At 39.5% G+C, this 22,408-nt stretch overlaps 2 protein-coding genes across 2 annotated transcripts in view; one reads left to right on the forward strand and one right to left on the reverse strand.

Moving 5' to 3' along the window:
• Positions 1-13,799, forward strand: part of LOC129712051 (cip1-interacting zinc finger protein-like) — a 34,439-nt gene extending 20,640 nt beyond the window's left edge. Inside the window, exons 11-15 of the mRNA XM_055660203.1 lie at positions 1,085-1,198; positions 4,005-4,169; positions 5,483-5,534; positions 8,420-8,541; positions 10,155-13,799. Coding sequence (XP_055516178.1) covers positions 1,085-1,198; positions 4,005-4,169; positions 5,483-5,534; positions 8,420-8,541; positions 10,155-11,141 — 1,440 coding nt within the window. The 3' untranslated portion in view covers positions 11,142-13,799. The remainder of the gene's footprint in view (positions 1-1,084; positions 1,199-4,004; positions 4,170-5,482; positions 5,535-8,419; positions 8,542-10,154) is intronic.
• Positions 13,800-15,400: 1,601 nt separating this feature from the next.
• bbln (bublin coiled coil protein) lies at positions 15,401-20,550 on the reverse strand. The gene is made up of 2 exons (XM_055660211.1): positions 20,258-20,550; positions 15,401-16,541 (listed from the first exon to the last, which is right to left on the reverse strand). Exons 1-2 carry the CDS (start codon positions 20,322-20,324, stop codon positions 16,351-16,353), a joined length of 258 nt encoding a protein of 85 aa, XP_055516186.1. The 5' UTR covers positions 20,325-20,550; the 3' UTR covers positions 15,401-16,350.
• Between the last annotated feature and the right edge of the window lie 1,858 nt (positions 20,551-22,408).

A 22,408-nucleotide genomic window follows, 5' to 3' on the forward strand; every position in this document is an offset into this window, starting at 1 on the left:
CCTGTACGCAACACTATCCTACACACACTAGGGGCAATTTACAATTTTACCAAGCCAATTAGCCCACAAACCTATCCGTTTCTGGAGTGTGGGAGGAAACCGGACGGAGCTCCCCGAGATAACTCACACAAGTCACGGGGATGTTCAATAAGTTTTCCTTATCAAAGGTGAACAAATCTAGAAGATGGAGTTTAGGGTAAGGGGTAAGAGATTTGGAGGAAATCTGAGGAGAAGCTTTCTGCGAAAGAGTGATGGGTTGTACTGCCAGATAGAATGCTGAAAATGGTCGCTGACAGTATTTAAGAAATGTCCACACAAGCACTTCAATCGCCTAGGCATTTAAGGCTATGGGCCAAATGCTGAAAGATGGGATTAATAGGGATGGCTTCCCACTGGTTGGTACGGGCATGATGGTCTGAATGGCCTGTTTCCATGCTGTAATACGCTATCCTGTTAGAATTGCGAAGGGTGGTGTGGGACTACTTTGATCCCGATTCCCTGTAAATTATCATTGTAGAAAAATAATAAAATGATTTGTTAAAAAGCCTCCTACTTTGAAAATTATGATACTGCTGTTGGATTTGATGCTCATACTTGTGTGTAGTACTGGAAAAAACAAAGCACAAAGTACTGAAGTAAATGAGCAGATTAGGTAGCATCTCTGGGGAACATGTATAGGCGATGATTCAAGTCGAGACCCTTCAGACTGATTGTAATGGTACTGGAATCTGTTTAAGTCAGAGGGTCACTCGGGGAAGGGAAGTCACAACTGAAGGACTTTTATTTTCATCATGTCATAATGCCCAGCTGTACAAAACAATTTGACGGCCCATACGTTGTTTTGAAATTTGCTCTGACACTATTTGTGTATATTCTTTCCGGGTTGTTGGTGCAGTGGTGCATGCATTATCTTTAATTTCGAGATGGATGTAGCCCCAGCCAAAACGACATGAGTAGTATAATAATCAAGAAACGGCCACTCCATTTCTTTTGTGCTTCATTTAAATTTTTAAAAATTGAAACCACTAGGCAAATCCCGTCCCATGCTGCAGCTACGTCATTTATGTTCTCTGTTTCTCACTAGCTTTCTAAGTACTCTCTGCGGCCTTTCTGCACTGTTTGCAGCAGACATTTCAAAACCCCCCGCAAGTTTGTGGAGCACATGAAGTCGCCAGAACACAAGCAGAAAGTGCAAGAGGTACAGTAACCTTTTATCAAAGCTTTTCACTTGTTTCCACAGTGGGATTTGTGGGACATTTTTAGGTCGATTTACTTTCATGCATTTGGAATAGCTATTCCTGTGCCCTAGAGCAGTGCAGATGAATTACAGCGTTCAATGGCAACATTTATACGGAACCTTCAATGAATTGAAACTGAAATGGGGCTTCATAATTGTGTTATTGAATACATTTTTACCAATGAGACACAAGATGATGTTAGAACAGCTGAACAAGTGACGTCTAAGAGATGAGTTTTATAAATTATCGTAAAAAAATAATAGTGTTATAGTATATTATGGATGTTTCAGAGCTTGGATGAGTGGAAAAACAGATTGGCAGAGACTGGGTGTAAAATCAGGCATGTGCAAGAAGCAGGGAGTTCTTGAATGGATGTAGGAGCAATTGAGATTGCAGATAATTAGGAGGACCAACATCATGAAGTGACTTGAATACTTGAGCAATGAGGATTTTCAATTTGAGGTTTTGCTGTCTTAGGACGAGTGTAAAGGCAATGACCAAGGTGCTTTGTGATGATTGGACTGTTATCCATGACTTGCCTAGAGACCATTGAGATACTTATCTGAAAAATGTCTTCATTTGGACATGTTCTTTAAGATCCCACTTTTGCACTTGGACTTGGTTTTGTCAGCTTTAGAAAGTTCTGTGTTCAACTCCATACCCAGAGTAGGCTAATATTTATGTGCAATGCGTTATTTTAATAGACCTACGTTCTTATTTGCATAGTCAAATGGATGTTAAAGCTGAAAAGTATTGCATTCAGCTGACTCTGAGCCCAAATGGCAGATTTCAATCATAATCAAGTGCTGTTTGTATGGAATTTGCACCTTTTCACTGTGACTGCGTTGATTTCTTCCAAGTTCTTTGGTATTCTCCCAGACCCCACACTGTAATTTGCCTCTAGTGTGGAGATGTGTAGTATCTGGGGGTGTTGAAGAGAATGTTTAGAACATTTTTTTAAATGGGATTAATGTAGCATTACTGAAATATGAGTAATTCTGCAGTTTGATTGCAGGGTTGATGGACCTGTTTCTTTTCTGTAATGCTCAATGACTCTTGTTATAATCTTTTTAAACAATGCTCCTTTCTCCTGCTAAAAAGATAGAAATTATGCACATTTCCTTCTGACCCCAAGATCAACAGGCGTGTTTTGGCTGAGTAGGTCTAACTATTTGGAAAGATTGCACCAATCCATGTCCTGCTTTAGAGGCAGCCAGATGAACTTAATTTACTTAAGAACTTTTTTGGTTATAAACTCAGCTCATTTTCTGAAAACTTACAAACAAAGTATACTAAATACAGTTTGGTATTACTTATTTTTATTGACTGTCCAAAAATGGCTCTTCCAGATAGCTGTTTGGGATGCAAATATCTAAGCGTGTAAATAAAAATGTTTGTTCTTAGACACAAAAAGCTGGAGTAACTCAGCGGGACAGGCAGCAGCATCTCTGAGGATGGAACCCAGGTCTCTGGCGCTGTAAGGCAATAGCTCTACCACTATGCCACCGTGCTAATTGTAATGTATATAATCTGTGAACAAAAGGTAGAATTAATTATCTGTATCTTTAATAGAACAATATTTGTGCCGGAATAGGTCATACTTGTTATTCTCAACGATATCCAAGATGTAAGCTCCCTTGCATTAATTTTAAACAATTATTTGGCGGGATGTCACATTAGAACGTTCGAGGTAGGAATAGCCCATCCCGCCCCAATGGTCTACTGTGCTATCCTGTAAGATCATGTCTGATTTTGTTTTTGCTTTAACTCCAGTATCTGCGTTAACCCAACTACGTTGATTTCCTTATTATCTATGTCTATCATTCTCTGCCTTGAATGTGCTTGGGGACTGCCTCCATCTACTTTGGAGAAGAATTTTAACGGGTTTATATTGCTATTTCATGAGTGGAGAGATTTTTCATCTGAGTGCTGAATGCCCAACCCTTCGTACTGGTCCTTTCAGATCTTTTCAAGAAGTATGAAGGACTTGATGAGATCACTTTCAGAGCCATCTTAAATCGGTATTCCCACATTGCACTGCAATTTGACAAATGAATTTTTTATGAGACCTGTTCACAGGATGGTTAAACAACATTGCTGGGTGTCAGGAGTCGCCTCGGCAAAACCAAGCAATGGTAGACATCCCTTCTTAGACATTAACAAATTATTTATTAATTATAATTTAATAATTTATGCAATGGCAGATTAATGCTCGCCTTGATTGATGTTGCAAGATTTCGATCACAAATTTAATTGACTGTCTTTAAAATCTTTTGCAACCGTTACATTTATATTCATGTCCCTATATCATTGGTACATTAAAAATAACAAAACAAGTATCTTATAGGAGAGCATCTCCACCAGTGATTTTTCGTAACTCATTCTGGTATCTCCGGACACATCCAAGGGTTTGTCCCTTGCTCCCTCTTCTTCTTTCTCCTGTCCCAAGGCAGAAGCATCGAAATATTTCTGCCTTTAAAACATTTCAAAATCTTGCATTTGTGTTGATGAACCTCTTCTCTTGACTTTTCCATACATAGGTAGTGTCAACTGCTAATGCAAAGTCCAAATATGGACAATTCATTTAAAAACTGGAACTATCTAAGCCACATAATTGAGAGTTGGAAGGGACAGGAAGGGTGGATGGGTTGATACTTGGGGAAGGTTTTCAGAAAATATACACATTTGAGATTTAGGCGGGTATACCACTTCTTTATGTTCAACACCCTGTGTAATTGTACATTGTTAAATTGCATTTGTTGCCAGGTTAAATTGCAGCGCAGCTCCCTGGATAAAGATCAGGCTGGACAAGATGATCCAGAGGACATGATTACTGTTGATGCAGTTGGTTGCTTTGATGAAGATGATGAAGAAGGAATGACCGAGGGTGACGACTGCGATTCTGATAGTTTAAGTGATAGTGATTCTCAGGTTTGTCAATATGCTGCCAGAACGGCTTGCAATTCCTCATTCCGTCATGTTTAAATAACAATTGTTATTCAATACAGTATGGATGATGAAGCTATATCTTTAACTGTTCTATTACTGTTTTTTATGGAGTTAATCTTTACAACTCTAATGAAATCATTTGTCATGGAAGATACATTTTTGTTTTAATGTGTTACTACAGGTACTCATTTGTACAGTATTGCTAATATATTAAAGGATTTTCCCCACATTATCAAAGTTTGATACCAACTGTATAAAATGAGGCAAGGGCAGATGACCAAACATCGTATGAAGGAGATTTTAAAGAGTATCTTAAATGAGGGTAGAAACTAAAGTTTAGAGAGGGATTTTTATAAATTGGGAGCCAGAGAATGGACAGAATAGCAATCATTGCCAGTGTGAAGAAAATAGGGTATGTGCACGAGCTTAAAGTCCCAGGCAGACAGAGCCAGAGTATATTGCATAAATGGGAAAGGTGGAAGAGATGGAAGGATTTTTTTAATTAAGATGTTGAGAGATGAGTAGCAGTTAGTCTAGATTAGCAAATTATTTGGTAGGAATTGTCAATTCATTTTTTTTTTCAGGAAGCAAAGGAATTGCAGTAATAAAATGCAGCTCTAAAATAATGTAGATTACCAGCTAAAATTGCTAAATACTCAATCGGGGTAATTGAAACAAATTTCACAAACTCTGAACAGATTGGAGGTTAAGAATCACAAAGATTGGCAGTCGTGTGACATGGTACTGCTGAAAGGATAGCTTATTTGGAGATTGAAACCTATTGAGAAAGGGGATTGCTACTTATTTTTTTTAATTCCCTCATAAGAGGGAGAAGAAACACATAAAGGCCCTTTAGTTAGGAAATTAACAGTTAACCTGGTAGAGGTAATCTTAAACAACCTCAGCATGGATTGTAAGTTTTGGCCCAACTCACCCATGCTGACCCAGTTGCCTACCTGAACTAGTCCCATTTGCCGCATTTGGCCCATATCCCTCTAAACCTTTAGATGGACACAATAAGCTGGAGTAACTCAGCTGGTGAGAGAGCATCTCTAGAGAAAAGGAATAGGTGACGTTTTGGATCGAGACACTCCTCAACCTAAAACATCGCCTATTCCTTTTCTCCAGAGATGCTATCTGACCTGACTTGTCTGACCCCCCCCCCCCCCACCTCAAAAATTATGCCCTCTGGCTTTGCTTGACATCTATGAAATAACATGGTATTTACAATTTCTTGAATAAATGTGTATTTTAGAATGGGGGAGAAAAAAAACCCATCTGCTTTGTATATTTAGACCTTGATGTCAGAATACCGGAAGGAGCCATATGATACAGAGACTGTATACGGTGAGTACTGAAAAAGTAATGTTGATCAGTGCTTTTCTTCATTAAACCCTAATAAATTCACCCAAGTAAGGCAAACTTAATAATGAAGACTGGGAAAATCACACAAATGTTAGTTTTTAATTTAATGAAATGTTCCACATTTTCTACACTGGATTTTTTGTAATATATCCAATGTAAGAAATCAAGGAATCTTACATTATCATATCAGATAAGCACCAAGTAAAGAGAAGTTCAGGATTGGTGACAGAAGCGTTCAGCTGGAAGTATAGATTTTGAACAGGATCCCAAAGAGAATGATATAAAGTTGACTACAATTCCATAATTAAAAACCTGGATGGATGGGGCCATGGCTGATGGTGGTAGATGGAAAGAAATAAGGATCAGAGAATTATCGGATTCAAAGAAGTTGCACAAATACAAGGGAAATGCCATGGCTAGATATGTATGAGGTTCACGTTAAGGAGTCAAAATGAAACCCCCATGTGACAAATGGTTGGTTTGGTCTGAGATATTGCCAAGGGGAGTAAATAACCAGTGAGGACAATCATGTTGGGATGATGGTGCCAGGTTTGAAAGGAAGCTCAGTCTGCATTGCTAGCTGATGATGTCATCTGCTTTCTGATCTTCCTTGGCGTGTGAGCAGTTTGGTACAAATAGGATTGTCAAAACTACTGGGTCTATATGGTGCATCTGAAGAGGACTGTGGAACTGGGAAAGTACCTCAAGGAAAATATGGGTTCAGGATCGGGCTAGAGAACAATTATGGGGAAAGTTTAGCTTGGTGGATACGTAGAAAAAGGAAGGAACAGAATAATTATTTTGCCCTCAGTTTAAAGAACGATAATGAACTGTTTTGCCAGGCAACACAAATTGATCTAAAGAGGTGCATTGGGAGTTAAAACAAAATAGATTATTTGTGTTTTCAAATTGAGTTGTGATATTATACTTGTTTCTAGAAGGCTGTTATGCACTGTGATTATCATCACTGGTTTTAAATGGTTGCTGTTAGTCTGATTACCCCCATGCTGTATTTTTAACAAGATTTTAATCTATTAAATTATGGACACGATTTGGCATCAATTATGATAACTCAAACTTTCTGCATATAAAGAGTTTGTTCTGATCTCAGATGTACAAATCCATTGCACACATCTGCCCTCAGATTTGTTAATTTAATTTAGCAATTAAAGAATAGTAGAATAATAGATTGTAAAAGGACTGGTGTTATAATGAGCCATAATTTGGGGGGGGGGGGGGGGGGAAAGAAGGGAGCAGATAGGTATACTGTCTTGATATAAATAAGAGATGCATTTTGTGTGCATGGATTGATAGGTGGTTTATTATTGTTAGCGTGCAAAATAGGAAAACTTAATTAAAAGTAAAGTGTGAAGGCTTAGGTGTCTCATCCCCATTTCAACACATTGAAACCATTTTTTTAAAATCCTTTTTATCCTTTTTTTCGGAGCTTCTTGGTTTAGATTATGATAGCATCCACTGACAGGATAGACATGCCCATCTGCCTTCTCCAATTACTGTATTCCTCTAAATTGTTTCAGTAATTGTTTGGACTAATCTGCAAATAGAACCAGAGACATCCTATCCTAAATGCCTTTATGTCAGTCCGGATAAATCTCTTTCTGTGATAAACATTACTATTCCTCTGCCATTTTCCAAACTTCACTATTTTGCATGAAAATGACAAGGGTGATGTCTCCCTGAAAATATTGTCAACTTAGAAATAATCAGTCTTCATTCCTCGGGCCTGTACCCTGCCATTGAGCTGGATTGTGATTGAACTTGCGTTTCACTCCATTTTTCATCTTTTATTTTATCCTTCAATACATGATTTAAAAAACCTGTCTGTCCCGAATGTGAACATTTCAATGGAGCTCCACTGTCCACCGTTTCCCTGGGGGAACAAATTCCAGATGTGAAGATGCTAGTGAATTGAAATTCCCTGATAGCATTAATACGATCTTTTGTTCAAGATATTTCCACGAGAAGAAATAGTCACTGCAATTACTCACATCTTAATTTTTAAAAAATATCTTGAGTATGTTACCCGTCAACTTTCTAAACTCGAGAATACAGATGAACTTTGTCCATAGCCTCATATTTTAATCATTTCAGGCACAACGTCAAAGCTCCATCTTTGTATTTTGCCTTTACAAGTCCTTTTCTTCGAATCCCAAATTTATCCAATTAGTTTTTTATAAAATGCTATTTCAGATTGGAAAGCTGGCCAGAGAAAGTAATCCGACCTATTCCTTTGCTCCATAGATGCTGCCTCGCCCACTGAGTTTCTCCAGCATTTTTGTCTACCGTTGTTTTAATTATCGCTTTTGACACCTCGGACATTGAGTTCATACACCAAACAGCAGAACCTTTAAAAACAAGTTTAAATGGGCCATGTTTTTCCAAAGTTCAGTCTTTTCCATTCAATTTAAAATATATAGATTGCCTTTTTTAAGTTATTTAGAAACGGTTGATTACAAACAATATATTCCAGTTCTGATTGTTATTCACCTGTTGCTGAGCCTACCCCAAGTGCCTAGTTATATCTAGTGCAGATGACTAAATTGGTTCTTGTACTAAAACAATATGTATCCATAAAATAATTGTGACTTTCCATTATATTACCATGAAAGCCTTTCACTATGCACCTCCATTTATCTCTGAATCTGGAAGTCGATTTACTTTTATGGATCGCCTTACTTCATAATGCTGATTGTGCCAATTTTCTGTTAATTATTATACAGTTAAATTTTGTTTTTTAAAGTAAATATTGTGTGCAATTCCGTGTTTACTTTTGGTTTGTGTGCTTTTATGATTAGGGCACATTCAATGTAACTTAGTGATCGTCTTGGTTCCCCTCTCCTCCACAGGCCAGCAATATGTGGTCCCTGTGACAGGTTTCCTCTGCAAGCTGTGTCATAAATTCTACCATTCTGAGTCCACTGCCAGATTTACCCACTGCAAGTCACTGATGCATTTTCAGAACTTTCAGGTGAGATGGTTGTTCCATTAAGTGGCCAATATTTCATTTTCTTTCTCTCCTCGCTATCTTTATCATCTCTCAACCCACCTAGTTTCTTTACCTTTCTTTTCCATCTTCTTTTTTAATCCACCTTTCTTCTTACTACCACCCTTTCTCACCCCCATCCCTAATACACCCCCTTCCTTCCTGGGCCCTTTCTCCAGGGCTTCTCTCTTTCTGTGCTTTCCAATTATGGTGTTTAGCGTAGTCTCAGGCTTGCTTTAAAGTCCCTTCACTTCTACCAAATGTACTTCAGTAAGCAACTAGAATTTTCCCAGTTTAAGGAAATGTACCTGAAGTATTTAATCTCCCTGGGGTGCTGTTTGATCAAGCATTTAATCATCCATGTTGTGTTGGTGAAAATGTACCATGCAGTTTTAAGTTTTGTCCTATTCAGCGTACCTCTCTTTAACTGGTCAAAATGAGAATGAAGTGGTTTATATTTGGAAAATCAATCATTTTAATAGCTCCAAACTAGATGGGAATACCATGTTTGCGAACTTTGTTCCATTGATTTAAATGAAAGAATTTTATAGACATGATTCACCAGAAATAAAACAGTTGAAAATTTATAATTGAGGTACTGCCACCCAGAAATGCTGTGGAATCAATGTGGGAAAGGACACGGGCATTGGGGCACATTGTTTGGCAAACTAGGTTTGCTTTGCATCTATCCTTTTGCTAGATCTGGATGCATTTAATGTTGTTACCGATCCCTCAATGCAAAATGCTAATGAAGAGGTATTGATAATGTATCCTCGCGAAGGAAAATTGGAGCAAGTCTGTGACCTGTTAAGCATTCATTTTCTATTGAGCTTTGAAGGTTTAAATTATGGCTACTGTGCTATTTGTTTTACATTTAAAGTAATGTATAATGGCAGTCCAATTGTCATCTTATGTTTCTCATTTATTTGAATCCTTTTCACTAATTTGTAATCTGTCGTCATGCAGTTATTGTTTGCTGGACTGCAAGCTGCTTGCTTTACCTACTAATTCTTGGGGTTTCGCATTTCTCTTTTCCATCTTAATATAGCAGCATATGTTTCTTGACGTGTTAATTGTTCTATAGAAAGTAATGGAGCAAAAAGTTTCGTTGTCACTTTTGTCGTTCAATTTCGAGCTGACTAACTAAATGTAATTATATTGGATTTGTTTTTGCTTGGAATGGATTAGATGCAACAAAGGTACGAAGCTGTACAGCTGCAAATTTTCTTAACAGTTTTTTGAAAAATTCAATGACATTAAGTCGCATAATTGGAAAAACGGTGCATGGTCAAATGTGTGAAGACGACATCTTTTGCTGCTTCTCCTTAAACTCATAAGTGTATCACATGCTTATGCGTTGGGGGTGGGGACTGGTACATTCAAATCCCTAATAATATGTGGTGTTGTTCCCGCATTTTGTGCTTGTGCTAGCGTGGTACTAAAGGAGGAAGTCAGCTCAAAATTGGTCACTTCACAACATTCTTAAGCAGGAAAAAACAAAGCATGGATCTTGAAGAGGAAGTATTAATGCTATTTGTTTGCAGTAATCTGTGATTTGAGCCTTTGTCAGTTTTTTCCTGATTTCTTTGTTGATACAGGGTTACAAAGCACAAAGAGCCCAGGATTATTTATCAGTATCTTATCAAGAACCAGCGGTTTCTGTGGTGGACAGCCTTGGTTCAACAGATGATCAAATACCAGCAAGTGGCAACCAAGCAGAGGAAGACCTAAAATCTGCAAACATCACTGGCAACGATCCTGAAATGGAAGTGGCAAGTTGTGAAGCTGAAACTGCTACACCTACAGATGATGATATCATTCCCAATGCAGCCAATGGTAACAATATAGACAGTTGTTCCCCTTTGCAGAAGCTCCAGCCTGAGAATCCAGATGGCAGTGATCAAGGTGATACAGTCATTGGCAATATGTCTGATGTGAAGTTTGATAGCAACTTAATAGACATCCCGTGTACAAAGAACGAAATGCTATGTGGCAAAGTGGAGGGGGAGCAGGAACCTGGCTCTGACAAATGTGAGTCGAGTTGTGAAGCTGAAACTGCTACACCTTCAGATGACGGTACCATTCCAAATGCAGCCGATCGTAACAATATAGACAGTTGTTCCCCTTTGCAGAACCTCCAGGCTGAGAATCTGGATGGTGGTGATCAAGGTGATACAGTCATTGGCAATATGCCGGATGTAAAGTTTGATTGCAACTTAACAGACAGCCCGTGTACAAAGAACGAAATGCCAAGTGGCAAAGTGGAGGGGAAGCAGGAACCCGGCTCTGACAAATGTGAGTCGAGCTCTATTGTGGGCAGTGAGGTGGCAGATGAAGAGCAGGATGGGAATGAGGAATGTGACCTGGGCTCGTCCAAGACCGAGGAGCCCAGTGAGACGGAGGATGGTGAAGACGAGCACCTGACTGATAGCTGCCTGGCAGAGAAGGAGGGCGAAAAGACGAATGTCAAAGGCGAAGAAAATGAGCTAGGTGAGGAGGATAGGCCTGTGGAACGCAAAATTCCCAGAACAAGATCTGGCAGGGCAGTGCGTGGTCGTCGTCCTGCTTTGAGGCGGAAAAAGTAATTTATTTTTGTGGGGGGTTAATTGTACACCACTAAATTTCACCATCTGCAGTGTATAAGATACTTCTGCCACCATTTTAAATTCAGTGGGTCGGTCACCCATCAATGGTTATATATTTCCCTTTCTCGGTGAGGGAAGAATCATGTGTAAGTCCATTGCTGGTTGTGACTGTAAAATCTCAATGCAGTATCCATTCAGAAATATTTTCCATCCTGTTATGGAATTAGAGATGACCGCAGTGCTCCAAAGATTTTTACCATTGCATCTTAAGAATATTTGTCTTCAGTGTTTTTATTTTAAGGTGTTACAGACTTTATTTACTGTGGTTGGATTATACCATTTGATCAACCATTGCTCTTCATGGCTGATGAGTCAAGCTTGGGTAAACGGAATGAATGATCAGTTGTAGGCTTGAGACCCCTGCTTACTTAAAAAAAATGTTTCCTTTCAAATTGGCAAGCGACTGTGAATACCTTTGCTTTGTGATCATCATATGCAACTTGTATCACTGAATGCAAAGTACAATATCAAACCAATTCCCAGAACCATGATAAATCTACTTTTAAACAGTATGTGCACCTCACTTGGTACAAAGTAGACAACTTGCTGTGCGATGCAAGATGCTGTGCGTTGCATGTTGTGTGAACTGCATACTTACATACACAGACATACCTCACATAGGTAGTCATGCAATTTCTAACAATCTACCCTCTTGAAGCTTTGAGGGAAGGGTTATTGGCCAATGATCCAGAAAAGAGTATTCCAGTTACAGTCGTTAATATGGAGCAACTTGATAGATGCTGTTTTTAGCCTCAGTTATCAAGTTCAGGTTCTTTGCACATGCAAATAGATTAAATTCAAGCATGTATGGGGATAATTTCTGATGTATTCCCAACAAACCTTCCAAATTGCTTTTCAAAGCACTGTTTCATGATGAGCAATTTCATCAAGTCGCGTTTAGTTCTCATGTTAGCATACAAGACTCTTCTTGATATTGATGCCAATATAGAATTGATAACATCATTCAACTGAAATAAAATGTTCACTTTTAAACAAAAACACAAGCAATGAGACTAGGTGTGTTGCAGCATCTGTAACGCAAGGAACAGTACAAGGTTATTTATCCCCTCCAGCATGTCTGCTGATCAATGAAAATATGGATTATCTGTTAACTAATACCATGTTCTATAACTCCTTCGAAGAAAAGAGTCTTACATTTTTGGATTCAAAGTTGGTAGTTGATCTAGCAGTAGGGCTTCAAATCTTTATCATCCCTTGAGTGTTGAAGTTTTTACATGATCACTGATAATAGTTTTTTGAAATATTCACTACTTTTCAAGCCTAACCAGTGGGGGAAAAAGTTTCCCTCTTCTGTTACTCCCCCTCCCACACCATGGCACCTCTGTGTAATTCATCAGTATCTTGAAACGGTAGTCAAATCCGTGCTTAACCTAGGTTTCCCTGGAAATTCTATCTTATTTTGTGTGATCTCCAATCATTCAATTTGCAACTTCCTCCATATGTTTCTCTTCAACCATCGTGGTCATAGAATTTCCATTGTGTTACTTTATTTTCTGAACCCTGCCAAGTTTTTTCTCCTACTTTAAAGCTATTTTCAACATTGTTATTCTAAGACAGACAAATTGAACAGGTGAAATGGAAAGTGTGTTTGACTGTCATTGATGCTGTTTTCAACCTACAATTCAAGTACTAGTCTGCTGCATCATCTTCATGATAGATCGCATAGCCATATATGAGCATATTTTTGACATTCATATTATATATTGGTTATTTCAGAATTAATGATCATATTGCTTGCTCCACACGCATTGCGCTGTCCCCACTTACAAGGGAAAAAATCTGACTTTCTGTAAGGCCAAAATCCAGGATGACTTTAATAATGTCTGAAAAAAATTTAATAAATCTGTGGGTTTATTTTTCTTCCAATTTGATGGACCAAGATTAACATTTAAACCCAGCTATTTATGATGGGAATTTATTCAAATGAGCCAGAGTTTTCCCATTAAATCTTTGTTCCATTTCTTGGGTGATTGAGGTCCTTCGTTCTTGGAGATCCACTTGTGGAATAATATAACGGAAGACAAATTAAAAAAAAGTGAAATGGTAAATATACCAAAACTGGGTTTGGTTCCTTCGTCATATCTCAATGAAATTCTGCTGAATTGAGTTTCCCCATTTACTGCTGTCTCATTTAATCTATTTGGGTGAAATACGGCAGTCCAGGAGGTGAAAATCCCCTGTCTCATATACACCCATGAAGATAATGATCTGTAAAATACAACATTCATGTGTTTTTTATTCTTTAATTCTCTAAAAATGTGACATTTGATATGTAGCAAATTAATTTTGGATGGACAGTCATGTATTTAGGGTAATGGCGCATTAAAAAGGTAACTTTTTTGGAGGTAGATTTCCCTTTTAAACGTTGAATTTTTGTTATAAACGTTGCTGTTTGTGAGTACTGTCATTTTTCTTAGTGAAAATGCTGTTTCTGGCGTAGTTTGAAAACCATGTTTAAGTTGGTGGTTGAATAGCTTGCTCTTAGGTTTCAGGAATAAAATTTCAGGAACTAAGTTTCAGCCATACCTGTTTCAAATGATATGATAAATACATGGCAACTTTGATTTTTCTACTTAAGTCCTTGACTTGTCGATTTTTAAATTTGTATTGCATCTGCACCAAAATGCACGGTTTAGTGTACAAGTACACAGTCGCATCAGCAGCATCTCCCCCCCCCCAACCTCATGTGATTTTAATCACTCTCATCTGGTGTTTCGACCAATACCTAGCCAGAAGCTTTATGTATAATTGTCTATTAGAATTATATACATTGTTTTGATGTCTGAGCAAATGGTCACTTACACAAAATATAATCACCTCATCCAGATTCAAAGGGAGCTAATTTTTGCATAACTATGGCCAGGGTTTCTTTCATAATCTCCTCTGATTAAGAACCAGGAACTTTTGTTTTCTGAACAGAATGCTAGGAAAACACTAAAGTACAATCGCGCATTCAATATTGTGTCATTAGCCTTTTTTTTTCTCCTGGCGAAGGAAGTTGGTCCTCTTTAAAGTATTAAAAAATAAGTAAAGGAGCATAATGGTCCAAAATTAAATGGCTATAAATGGAATTTTTGGGATTAATGAGGGAAAAATAACCTTGTTTGCTTTTAGCCATGCATTTATGTAAAGGAAATCTGTCGGTCATAAAGTCATATCAATGACTAGAACAGCCATTCACACCAATATACATATTTCCTAAATGCCCAAATAGATGGATATTATTAATATAAAGAAATTCAGAACAAATTCGTTTATTGCAGATTCAAACTCAATTCATTTCAAAGCAGTTTTAATACAGAGGGAAATTGTGCCTTTTCCAATTTGGGGAGACTTCAAACACTTAGTCCTTTTTAACCTATGCCATTTGACTAGTTTCTTTCAAATTTATTTCCCATCCTCCAAAAGGTAGATATTCTTTTAGTTTACAGTTACAATCAGGTGCTGACATGTTGCTCTAGCTCCACGCCCATCACCTAAATATTCTCCCCGTGTGCTCAGCATCGGTGAAGCAGTTGTTTAATAGAATTGAATGCAAAATTAAATTAATTAAAAAGAATATTATATTGTTAACATCATTTTCTCAAAAATTAAAAATCATCTTGCCTGGGTTCCAAGAGAAGAGAATATTTGTGAGAGGCTAAAATTGGCATCTGTGGCCAAAGTTATTTTTTAACAATCTCTTCTGATTGGTAATCTGCAAATCTCACAATGGTATTTATTTGAATAGCCTGCTCAGGAAACACCAGTGAAATAACACTTAGAATGAATGTACATGTTATATAAAGTGTCTTGCTTAATTTAGAGAAGTGGTCATTCATCGTTCCCAGTCATTCTGCATGTTAGATATACAATACCTATATTTTCAGGTTACTGTAGGAATCATTTCCAAACTTTATACAAATGTTTTGCCATTACTTGGGTACCAACTAACATACCCAATTGCCTGGATTGTTCCCCGCCTAATTTTGAAATCTTGCACTTCAGTGAAACTGAAAAAACACTGAATACTCATTACTATTGATGCGGTTAGTACTAAATTATTGATTTTTGTGATAAATGTAACTTTCAAAGCAGTTAATAACATTTTATTTCCATTCAACTAATTCTGGAGCCAGTGTAAAAGATTTTAGCGTTTTAAATCAGCAGCTTATGCCATTTAAATAATTGAAGCAGAGCCTTGCAAGATGTTCTTTTAATTTTCCTTCATCATCCGTGTCGTACAAGACGGCCAGTGGAATGGTATGGCTTTAACTGGATTACAGAACCATTTAATTTTCAAAAAAAGCACAGAGCTCTATACTAGCCATTCCTAAGTAACAGATGCACTGAAAAAAACAATAAAAAACAAATACATTTGTTTCTGGCAGCAAACACGCAGACGAGGGGGAGAAGTGTGGAAGCTGGGAATGTTTGAGTTAGAGAACTTTCAAATTATCTTTGAAAATAATCAAGAAATTAAAAGATAAAACAAATTATTAGCATAATAAGGGTGCCACTCTTGATTTATCAGAAGGAAGATTAGACATTTTAGAGTGAATGCAGAATCTGGCGAATCGACGGAGTTGGCAGAAGGCTAACATCAGTAAATTAAAGGGGAAATTGGATTGTCTTGAAAAACATGAATTCAAAATTATGAAAATGATTGTGGGATTTGTTTCCTTTGAAGATTAACTGGGCAAGCTTACAAAAAACTGTAGTAGCCTTTCAGTCCTCTCCAAGTACACTGTTGCATAAAAAAACTAACATCAAGGTGTTCCATTTGAAATATAAATGTATTCTTATCCAGCAAAAGTTATGATTAGAAGATGCAGTACTGGTTCCCTGAAGAGATGAATGGGGAATTACACAATTAAAACAGGCAAGAAAAAATGATGGAGAAATAAGGAACTGCAGGTGTTGGTTTCCAAAAAACAACTAAGCGCTGGAGTAACTCAGCAGGTCAGGCAGCATCACTGAAGGACACAGGTGATGTTTTGAGTCGGGACCCTTAAGAAAAAGGATGCTACATTGTCAAAAGATATCATTGGAGCAAGACTGATGAAGATCGTTAACGAGCATCACAGGAAAGTTGTGCAATAGTTACAATCAACAGAGTTATTACAACTTAATAGAAAAATGATCTGTGTCAAGCCTTCTGGTTCTTGGATTCTATTGAAAGGACTGTTGCATCAATTTGTTGCTGCCTAAATTCCATCCTTGCTTGGCGATTTGACTCCAACAGTTCTTGAAATTTAGCATTTAGTACATCGTTCTTCTCCTCAAGGTTGTCCAAGCAAGAGTCAATCTGATCAAGCATCAAGTTGAGTGTATCATATTCTGCCAAAGATGGACAGAGGTGAGGAATACATCTCTAATTACAGACTGAATTAGACACAACAGAAATAACAAAAGTACAACATTGAGTCACATTTGCAGACAATTAATTACTTTTGGCGGTCCATTATAATATAAGATTTGCAAATACAGGTAATAAGGGTTTTCACATGACTGGGGGACGATTGCAATGAAGTGTTTTCTTGGGATACTCGCTGGGGGACGACCGATTAAAACACCTGAAAGAATACACGCATTTTCAATAATATGAGAAATTACATCCACTGTAGAGGGAAGACATGCCTGTTTGGAACAGTTCTTATTGCAAACGTACTCTGGTACCATCCATCAACTCTCTGCTGCGTCGACTGCATTGGGGTTGCCTCCTGCACTCGTGCAGAACATGTTGATTTCATTAACTTTACAACTTGCCATCAAACTCACTTGGACTATTCTTTCTAGATCTCTCTCCATCACAGAGGAGAGAGTATCACGTAACATCTATTACAAACTCATCAACTAGTTATCGGAAGTAAACCACCTCCCACCCTGCCTCTTGCAAAGACGCTATCCTCTACTCTCGATTTCTCTGTCTCCTCTGCATCTGCTCACAAGATGAAACTTTCCATTCAAGGACATCCAAGATCTTTATAAACATGGTCTCTTTGCAACCCTACCCCCTCTTGCATAGATGGATCCCTCACCTGTATCCTGTTGTTCTGCACTCATGCCCACTCTGCCCAGATCGTGCAAGGAGGGTTTCACTGAAACTTACATTCTACCCCATCATGCCCACCGCATCCAACACCTCATTCTCTGCATTTCTGCCACCTGCTATGTGATCTCACCACTAGTCACATCCTCCTATCACCACCCCTTTCTGCCTTCCACAAAGACCGCTTCCTCCGAAACTCCTTGGTTCACTCATACCTTCCCACCCAAACTGCCCCCTCCCCTGGTACTTTCCCCTGCAACTGCAGTAGATGCAACACCTATCCTTGTACCTCCTTCCTCACATCCATCCAGGGACCCCAGCAGTCCTTCCAGGTGAAATGGATATTCATGTGCAACTCCTTTAATCTTATCTCCTGCAGTTGGTGTTCTCAATGTGGCCTTTACATCGGCGAGACCAAATGAAGACATGGTGACATCTTGCACGGCGCAGTGACACAATGGTAGAGTTGCTGCCTTACAGCGCCAGGGACCCGAGTTCAATCCTGACCACGGGTGCCGTCTATATGGAGTTTGTATGTTCTGGTAACCGTGTGAGTTTTCCCCAGGTGCTTCAGTTTCCTCTCACATTCCAAAGACGTACAGATTTGTAGGAAGGAACAGCAGATGCTGGTGTAAACCGAAGATAGACAAAAAGCTGAAGTAACTCAGCGGGGCAGGCAGCATTTCTGGAGAGAAGGAATGAGTGACGTTTCGAGTCGAGACCCTTCAGACTGATTAGAGATAAGGGACAGGAGAGATATAGACAATGATAGATAAAAGAACAATGAATGAAAGATATGCAAAAAAAGTACCAATGATAAAGGAAACAAGCCATTGTTAGCTGTTGAATCTGAATCTGAATCTGAATCTGAATCTTGGGTGAAAACGAGAAGCTAGTGGGGGAGGGAGAGGGAATGCTGGGGCTACCTGAAGTTAGAGAAATCACAATTCATACTATCCACTGTAAGTTGCCCAAGCGGAATATGAGATGCTGGTCCTCCAATTTGCGTTTAGCCTCACTCTGACAATGGAGGAGTTCTAGGACAGAAAGGTCTGTGTGGGAATGGGAAAGGGAATTAAAGTGTTTAGCAACTGGGAGATCTGGTAGGTTCAAGCGGACTGAGCGAAGGTGTTAAGTGATACGCTCGCCTAGTCTACGCTTGGTCTTGCCGATGTCTAAGAGTCCACATCTTGATAAACGGATACAGTAGATGAGGTTGGAGGAGGTGCATGTGAACCTCTGCCTAACCTGAAAGGACTCTCGGGGTCCCTGGACAGACTCGAGGGCGGAAGTATAGGGACAGGTGTTGCATCTTCTGCGGTTGCAGGGGAAGGTACCTGGGGAGGAGATGGCCTGGGTGGGAAGGGATGAGTTAACCAGGGAGTTGCAGAGGGAAAGGCGGAAAGGGGTGGAGATGGGAAGATGTGACTACCGTTGGGATCCCGTTGGAGGTGGCGAAAATTTCGGAGGATTATGTGTTGTGTGCAACAACTGATGGGGTGAAAGGTAAGGATTAGAATGAAGGGGAGCAAAGGCAGAACTGCAGGGTACCGAGGAGACGCGAGTGAGGGTCTCATCTATGATGGGAATGGGGAATCCCTGTTCCCTAAAGAATGAGGATATCTTGGATGTCCAGATTTGTAGGTTAATTGACTTTGGTGAGTTGTAAAATTGTCCCTAGTGTGTAGGTGAGGGTACGAGGTGATCGCTGGTCAGCATGGATTCAGTGGGCCAAAGGGCCTGTTACCGTGCTGTATCCCTAAAGTTTAAATCGCTGTAGACCTGACGGTATGAACATTACATTCTCCAATTTTAGATAATTAACTTACAAACATCCATCCAGCCCCCTCCTAAAATCAGTATGATGAAGGGCCTCTACCCGAAACATCATCTATCGATATTCTCCAAAGATGCTGCCTGACCTGAGTTACTCCAGCATATTGTGTCCTTTTGCCGCCTCCAACGGGATCCCACTACTGGCAACATCCTCCCATCTGCACCCCCTTTCTGCTTTCCGCAGAGCCCATTCCCTCCGCAACTCCTTGGTCAACTCGTCCCTTCCCACCCAAACCACCACCCTTCCCTTGGTACTTTCCCCTGGAGCCGCAGGAGATGCAACACCTGGCCCTTTACCTCCCCCCCTCGACTACATCCAAGGACACCAAGTCTTTTCAGGTGAGGCAGAGGTTCACTTGCACCTTCTCCAATCTACTGTATCTGCTGTTCCTGGTGTCAACTTCTCTACATCGGTGAGACCAAGCGCAGGCTCGGCGATCGTTTCACTGAACACCTCCACTCAGTCTGCCTTAAACTTCCTGATATCCCGGTTGCTCAGCACTTTAACACCCCCTCCCATCCCAAAATGACCTTTCTGTCCTGGGCCTCCTCCGTTGTCAGAGTGAGGCCCAGTGTAAACTGGAGGAATAGCATCTCATATTTCGCTTGGGTAGTTTACACCCCAGCGTTATGAACATTTACTTCTCTAACTTCAAATAGCCCTGGCTTTCCCTCTCTCTCCATCCCCTCCCGTTTCCCAGTTCTCCCACCAGTCTTCCTGTCTCCGACTACATTTAATCTGTCCCGCCCACTCACCTGACGTCAAGTCTGAAGAAGGGTCTCGACCCGAAACATCACCCATTCCTTCTCTCCAGAGATGCTGCCTGTCCCGCTGAGTTACTCCGGCATTTTGTGTCTATCACACATATATACACACACTGAACTTGTTTTTGTCGTTTATTATATCGTTTACAGAGTACTGTTTACATATTCTGTTATGCTGCTGCAAGTAAGAATGTCATTGTTCTAGCTAGGACATGTGACAATAAAACATTCTTGGCTTGTCTCGTGATCAATCTGAAGAAGTAAAACACGAAATGCTGGAGTAACTCAGCGGCTCACTAAAGTAAAAGGCGTCGTTGCCTGTCCATTCCTTCAACGGACGCTGCCTGACCCGTTGAGTCCCTCCAGCACTTTGTGTTTTGAGTTTCCGTCCACTGGCTTTTACCTTCAGCGGGTACATCGTCCTCTTCATGCTCCACATTAACAGCCGGCTCTCCATTCGGTCCCGACATTGCAACAAAATCCTCTTCCCCGGGGATTGTAGCAACTGGAGCTTCACCTCTGACCTCAATGTAACAACCGGCTGCAAGGGGCCCTAACGCGGGGTGTCCCTAACCCGCCTGAGAAACGCTCCCTTAATTAATCGTCCATTATTTTTGTTCCTAAATCATTTCAAGTACAAAAAAAGAACATAATTCGGAGGATTATCATAGATTCCGGCAGCGAGGCAGACAGTCGGCTGCGAGGACGATCTTGTTGCAATGTCAGCAGTTTGCTCTTGGTTGAAAGGGTTCGCTTAAAAACCCTGGAGGAAAAGGATAGAAAGTCATTAACTTCAGGCCACGACATTTGTTAAAGTAAGAAAAGCTCATCCAAGAACCCCTGAGAAACGTTGTAACCAAAAAAAACGTTATCATAGCTATAATGTAAGAGGCCAGAAACAACATAATACTGATTGAAGAATGAAACGCATGTTTGTTAATAAATAAGTATATCAGATTTTTGAAGAATTCACGTGCTGTGTATCAACATGGTGTGGGTTTAGATCTGAGAGGAGAGTTAGGGGGGCAGGATTGATGCTGAAGAGACCACCTCTGACAGTACATACTCAGTGTTGAGTTGCAGATAATTCATTTAGTCAGATCTGAGGTCACATAATTTTCAATCCCACATTTTCAAATGTAGTAGTGCACACTGATAATGCCATTTCCACATTGAATGTCTTTCAGTGAAAGTAGGGCACACAGTATTGGGGGATATGTGTTAATATGGATCCGTTTTCACAAAATTCGTCTTTCTTGGACTGAAAAGATGCAAATGGAGGAGTACCCCAAGGATCAGTTTTTATTTCAATTATTCCCTTTTTATAGGACCGACTCGGAGGACGGGACAGGGTCAATTTTGCCGAAGATACAAAAATAATTGGGATGGGCATGTTGTGCTGACGATGTTTGACTCTGCAAAAGTCTACAGATGATTTGAGTGAAGGAAGTGGAAACTAAATGAGGGGAAAAGAAGAAGTAATGCAATTGTGTAAAAAATATCATAAGCCGGATTATTATCTAAAAAGAAAGTGCGATTGTAAATAAGTGCGGTATAGAGGGATCCCTTACCTGAATCAGAAAAAAAACAGCAGGTGGGTACAGCATGGTAGGAAAGCAAATAGCATTTTTTTTTTGTAAGGGAATTTGAAGTTTAACAATAAAAAAGGTTAAAATTGTACAGGTTGTACGAGGATGTCTGGAGAGGTTGTCTGGAGTACTATATATTATTTAGACTCCTTATTTAAGAAATTATATCACAAGTGATTGTCAAGGTTAATTAATGGAAGGATTTTCTTGTCACAAACAACTAAAGAAGTTGGACTTCTATTCTTTGGCGTTTAGAAGAATGAAGGGTGAGCTTATTCAAGATTCACGGAGGCCTGACCTGGAGAGTGAGAGTCTCAAATGAGGGGACGAATTCATAAGAAATATGGTTGGCATTTAAAACTGAAGAGTGCAGGAAGTTCTTCCCACAGAGAATGGTGAATCTTTGGAATTCTCTCAGATTCAGATTCAATTTTAATTGTCATTGTCAGTGTACAGTACAGAGACAACGAAATGCATTAGAGACAATGAAATGCATCTCCTCCAGAGGATTATGGAAGCGGGATAATTGGAGGTATTTAAGGAGGAGGTAGCTCATTATTTTTGAAAGATTAGAGAACTGAGAGCTTTGGGGAATTGATGCAAAAGAAAAGATGAGACCTTCGGCAGATCAGCCATGTTTGTATTGAATGGTGGGCAGGCTTGAGGGGGCGAGGGGACCATTCTGGCAGCTATTTTATGGTGTTCTTGAAATGCACACAGGAATTTCAAGTTGTGAACGTTGGTCCAAAAATGTCAGTAAAACCACAAGGAGCGAAGAAGGGTGGGACTCAAAAAGTCACTTTTCCATGTTCTCCAGAGATGTTGCCTGACCCACTGAGTTACTACAGCACTTTGGGGTTTTTTTCCCTAAAAATGCCAGTTCTGCCTTACATTTTCAACTCTTAACCAATTAAAATATTTCAGAAAATACAGATTCACAAACTATCATATTTAGATGGAAACAC

The sequence above is a fragment of the Leucoraja erinacea genome, chromosome 31 (assembly GCF_028641065.1).
Source record: "Leucoraja erinacea ecotype New England chromosome 31, Leri_hhj_1, whole genome shotgun sequence".
NCBI classification, from domain to species: domain Eukaryota; kingdom Metazoa; phylum Chordata; class Chondrichthyes; order Rajiformes; family Rajidae; genus Leucoraja; species Leucoraja erinaceus.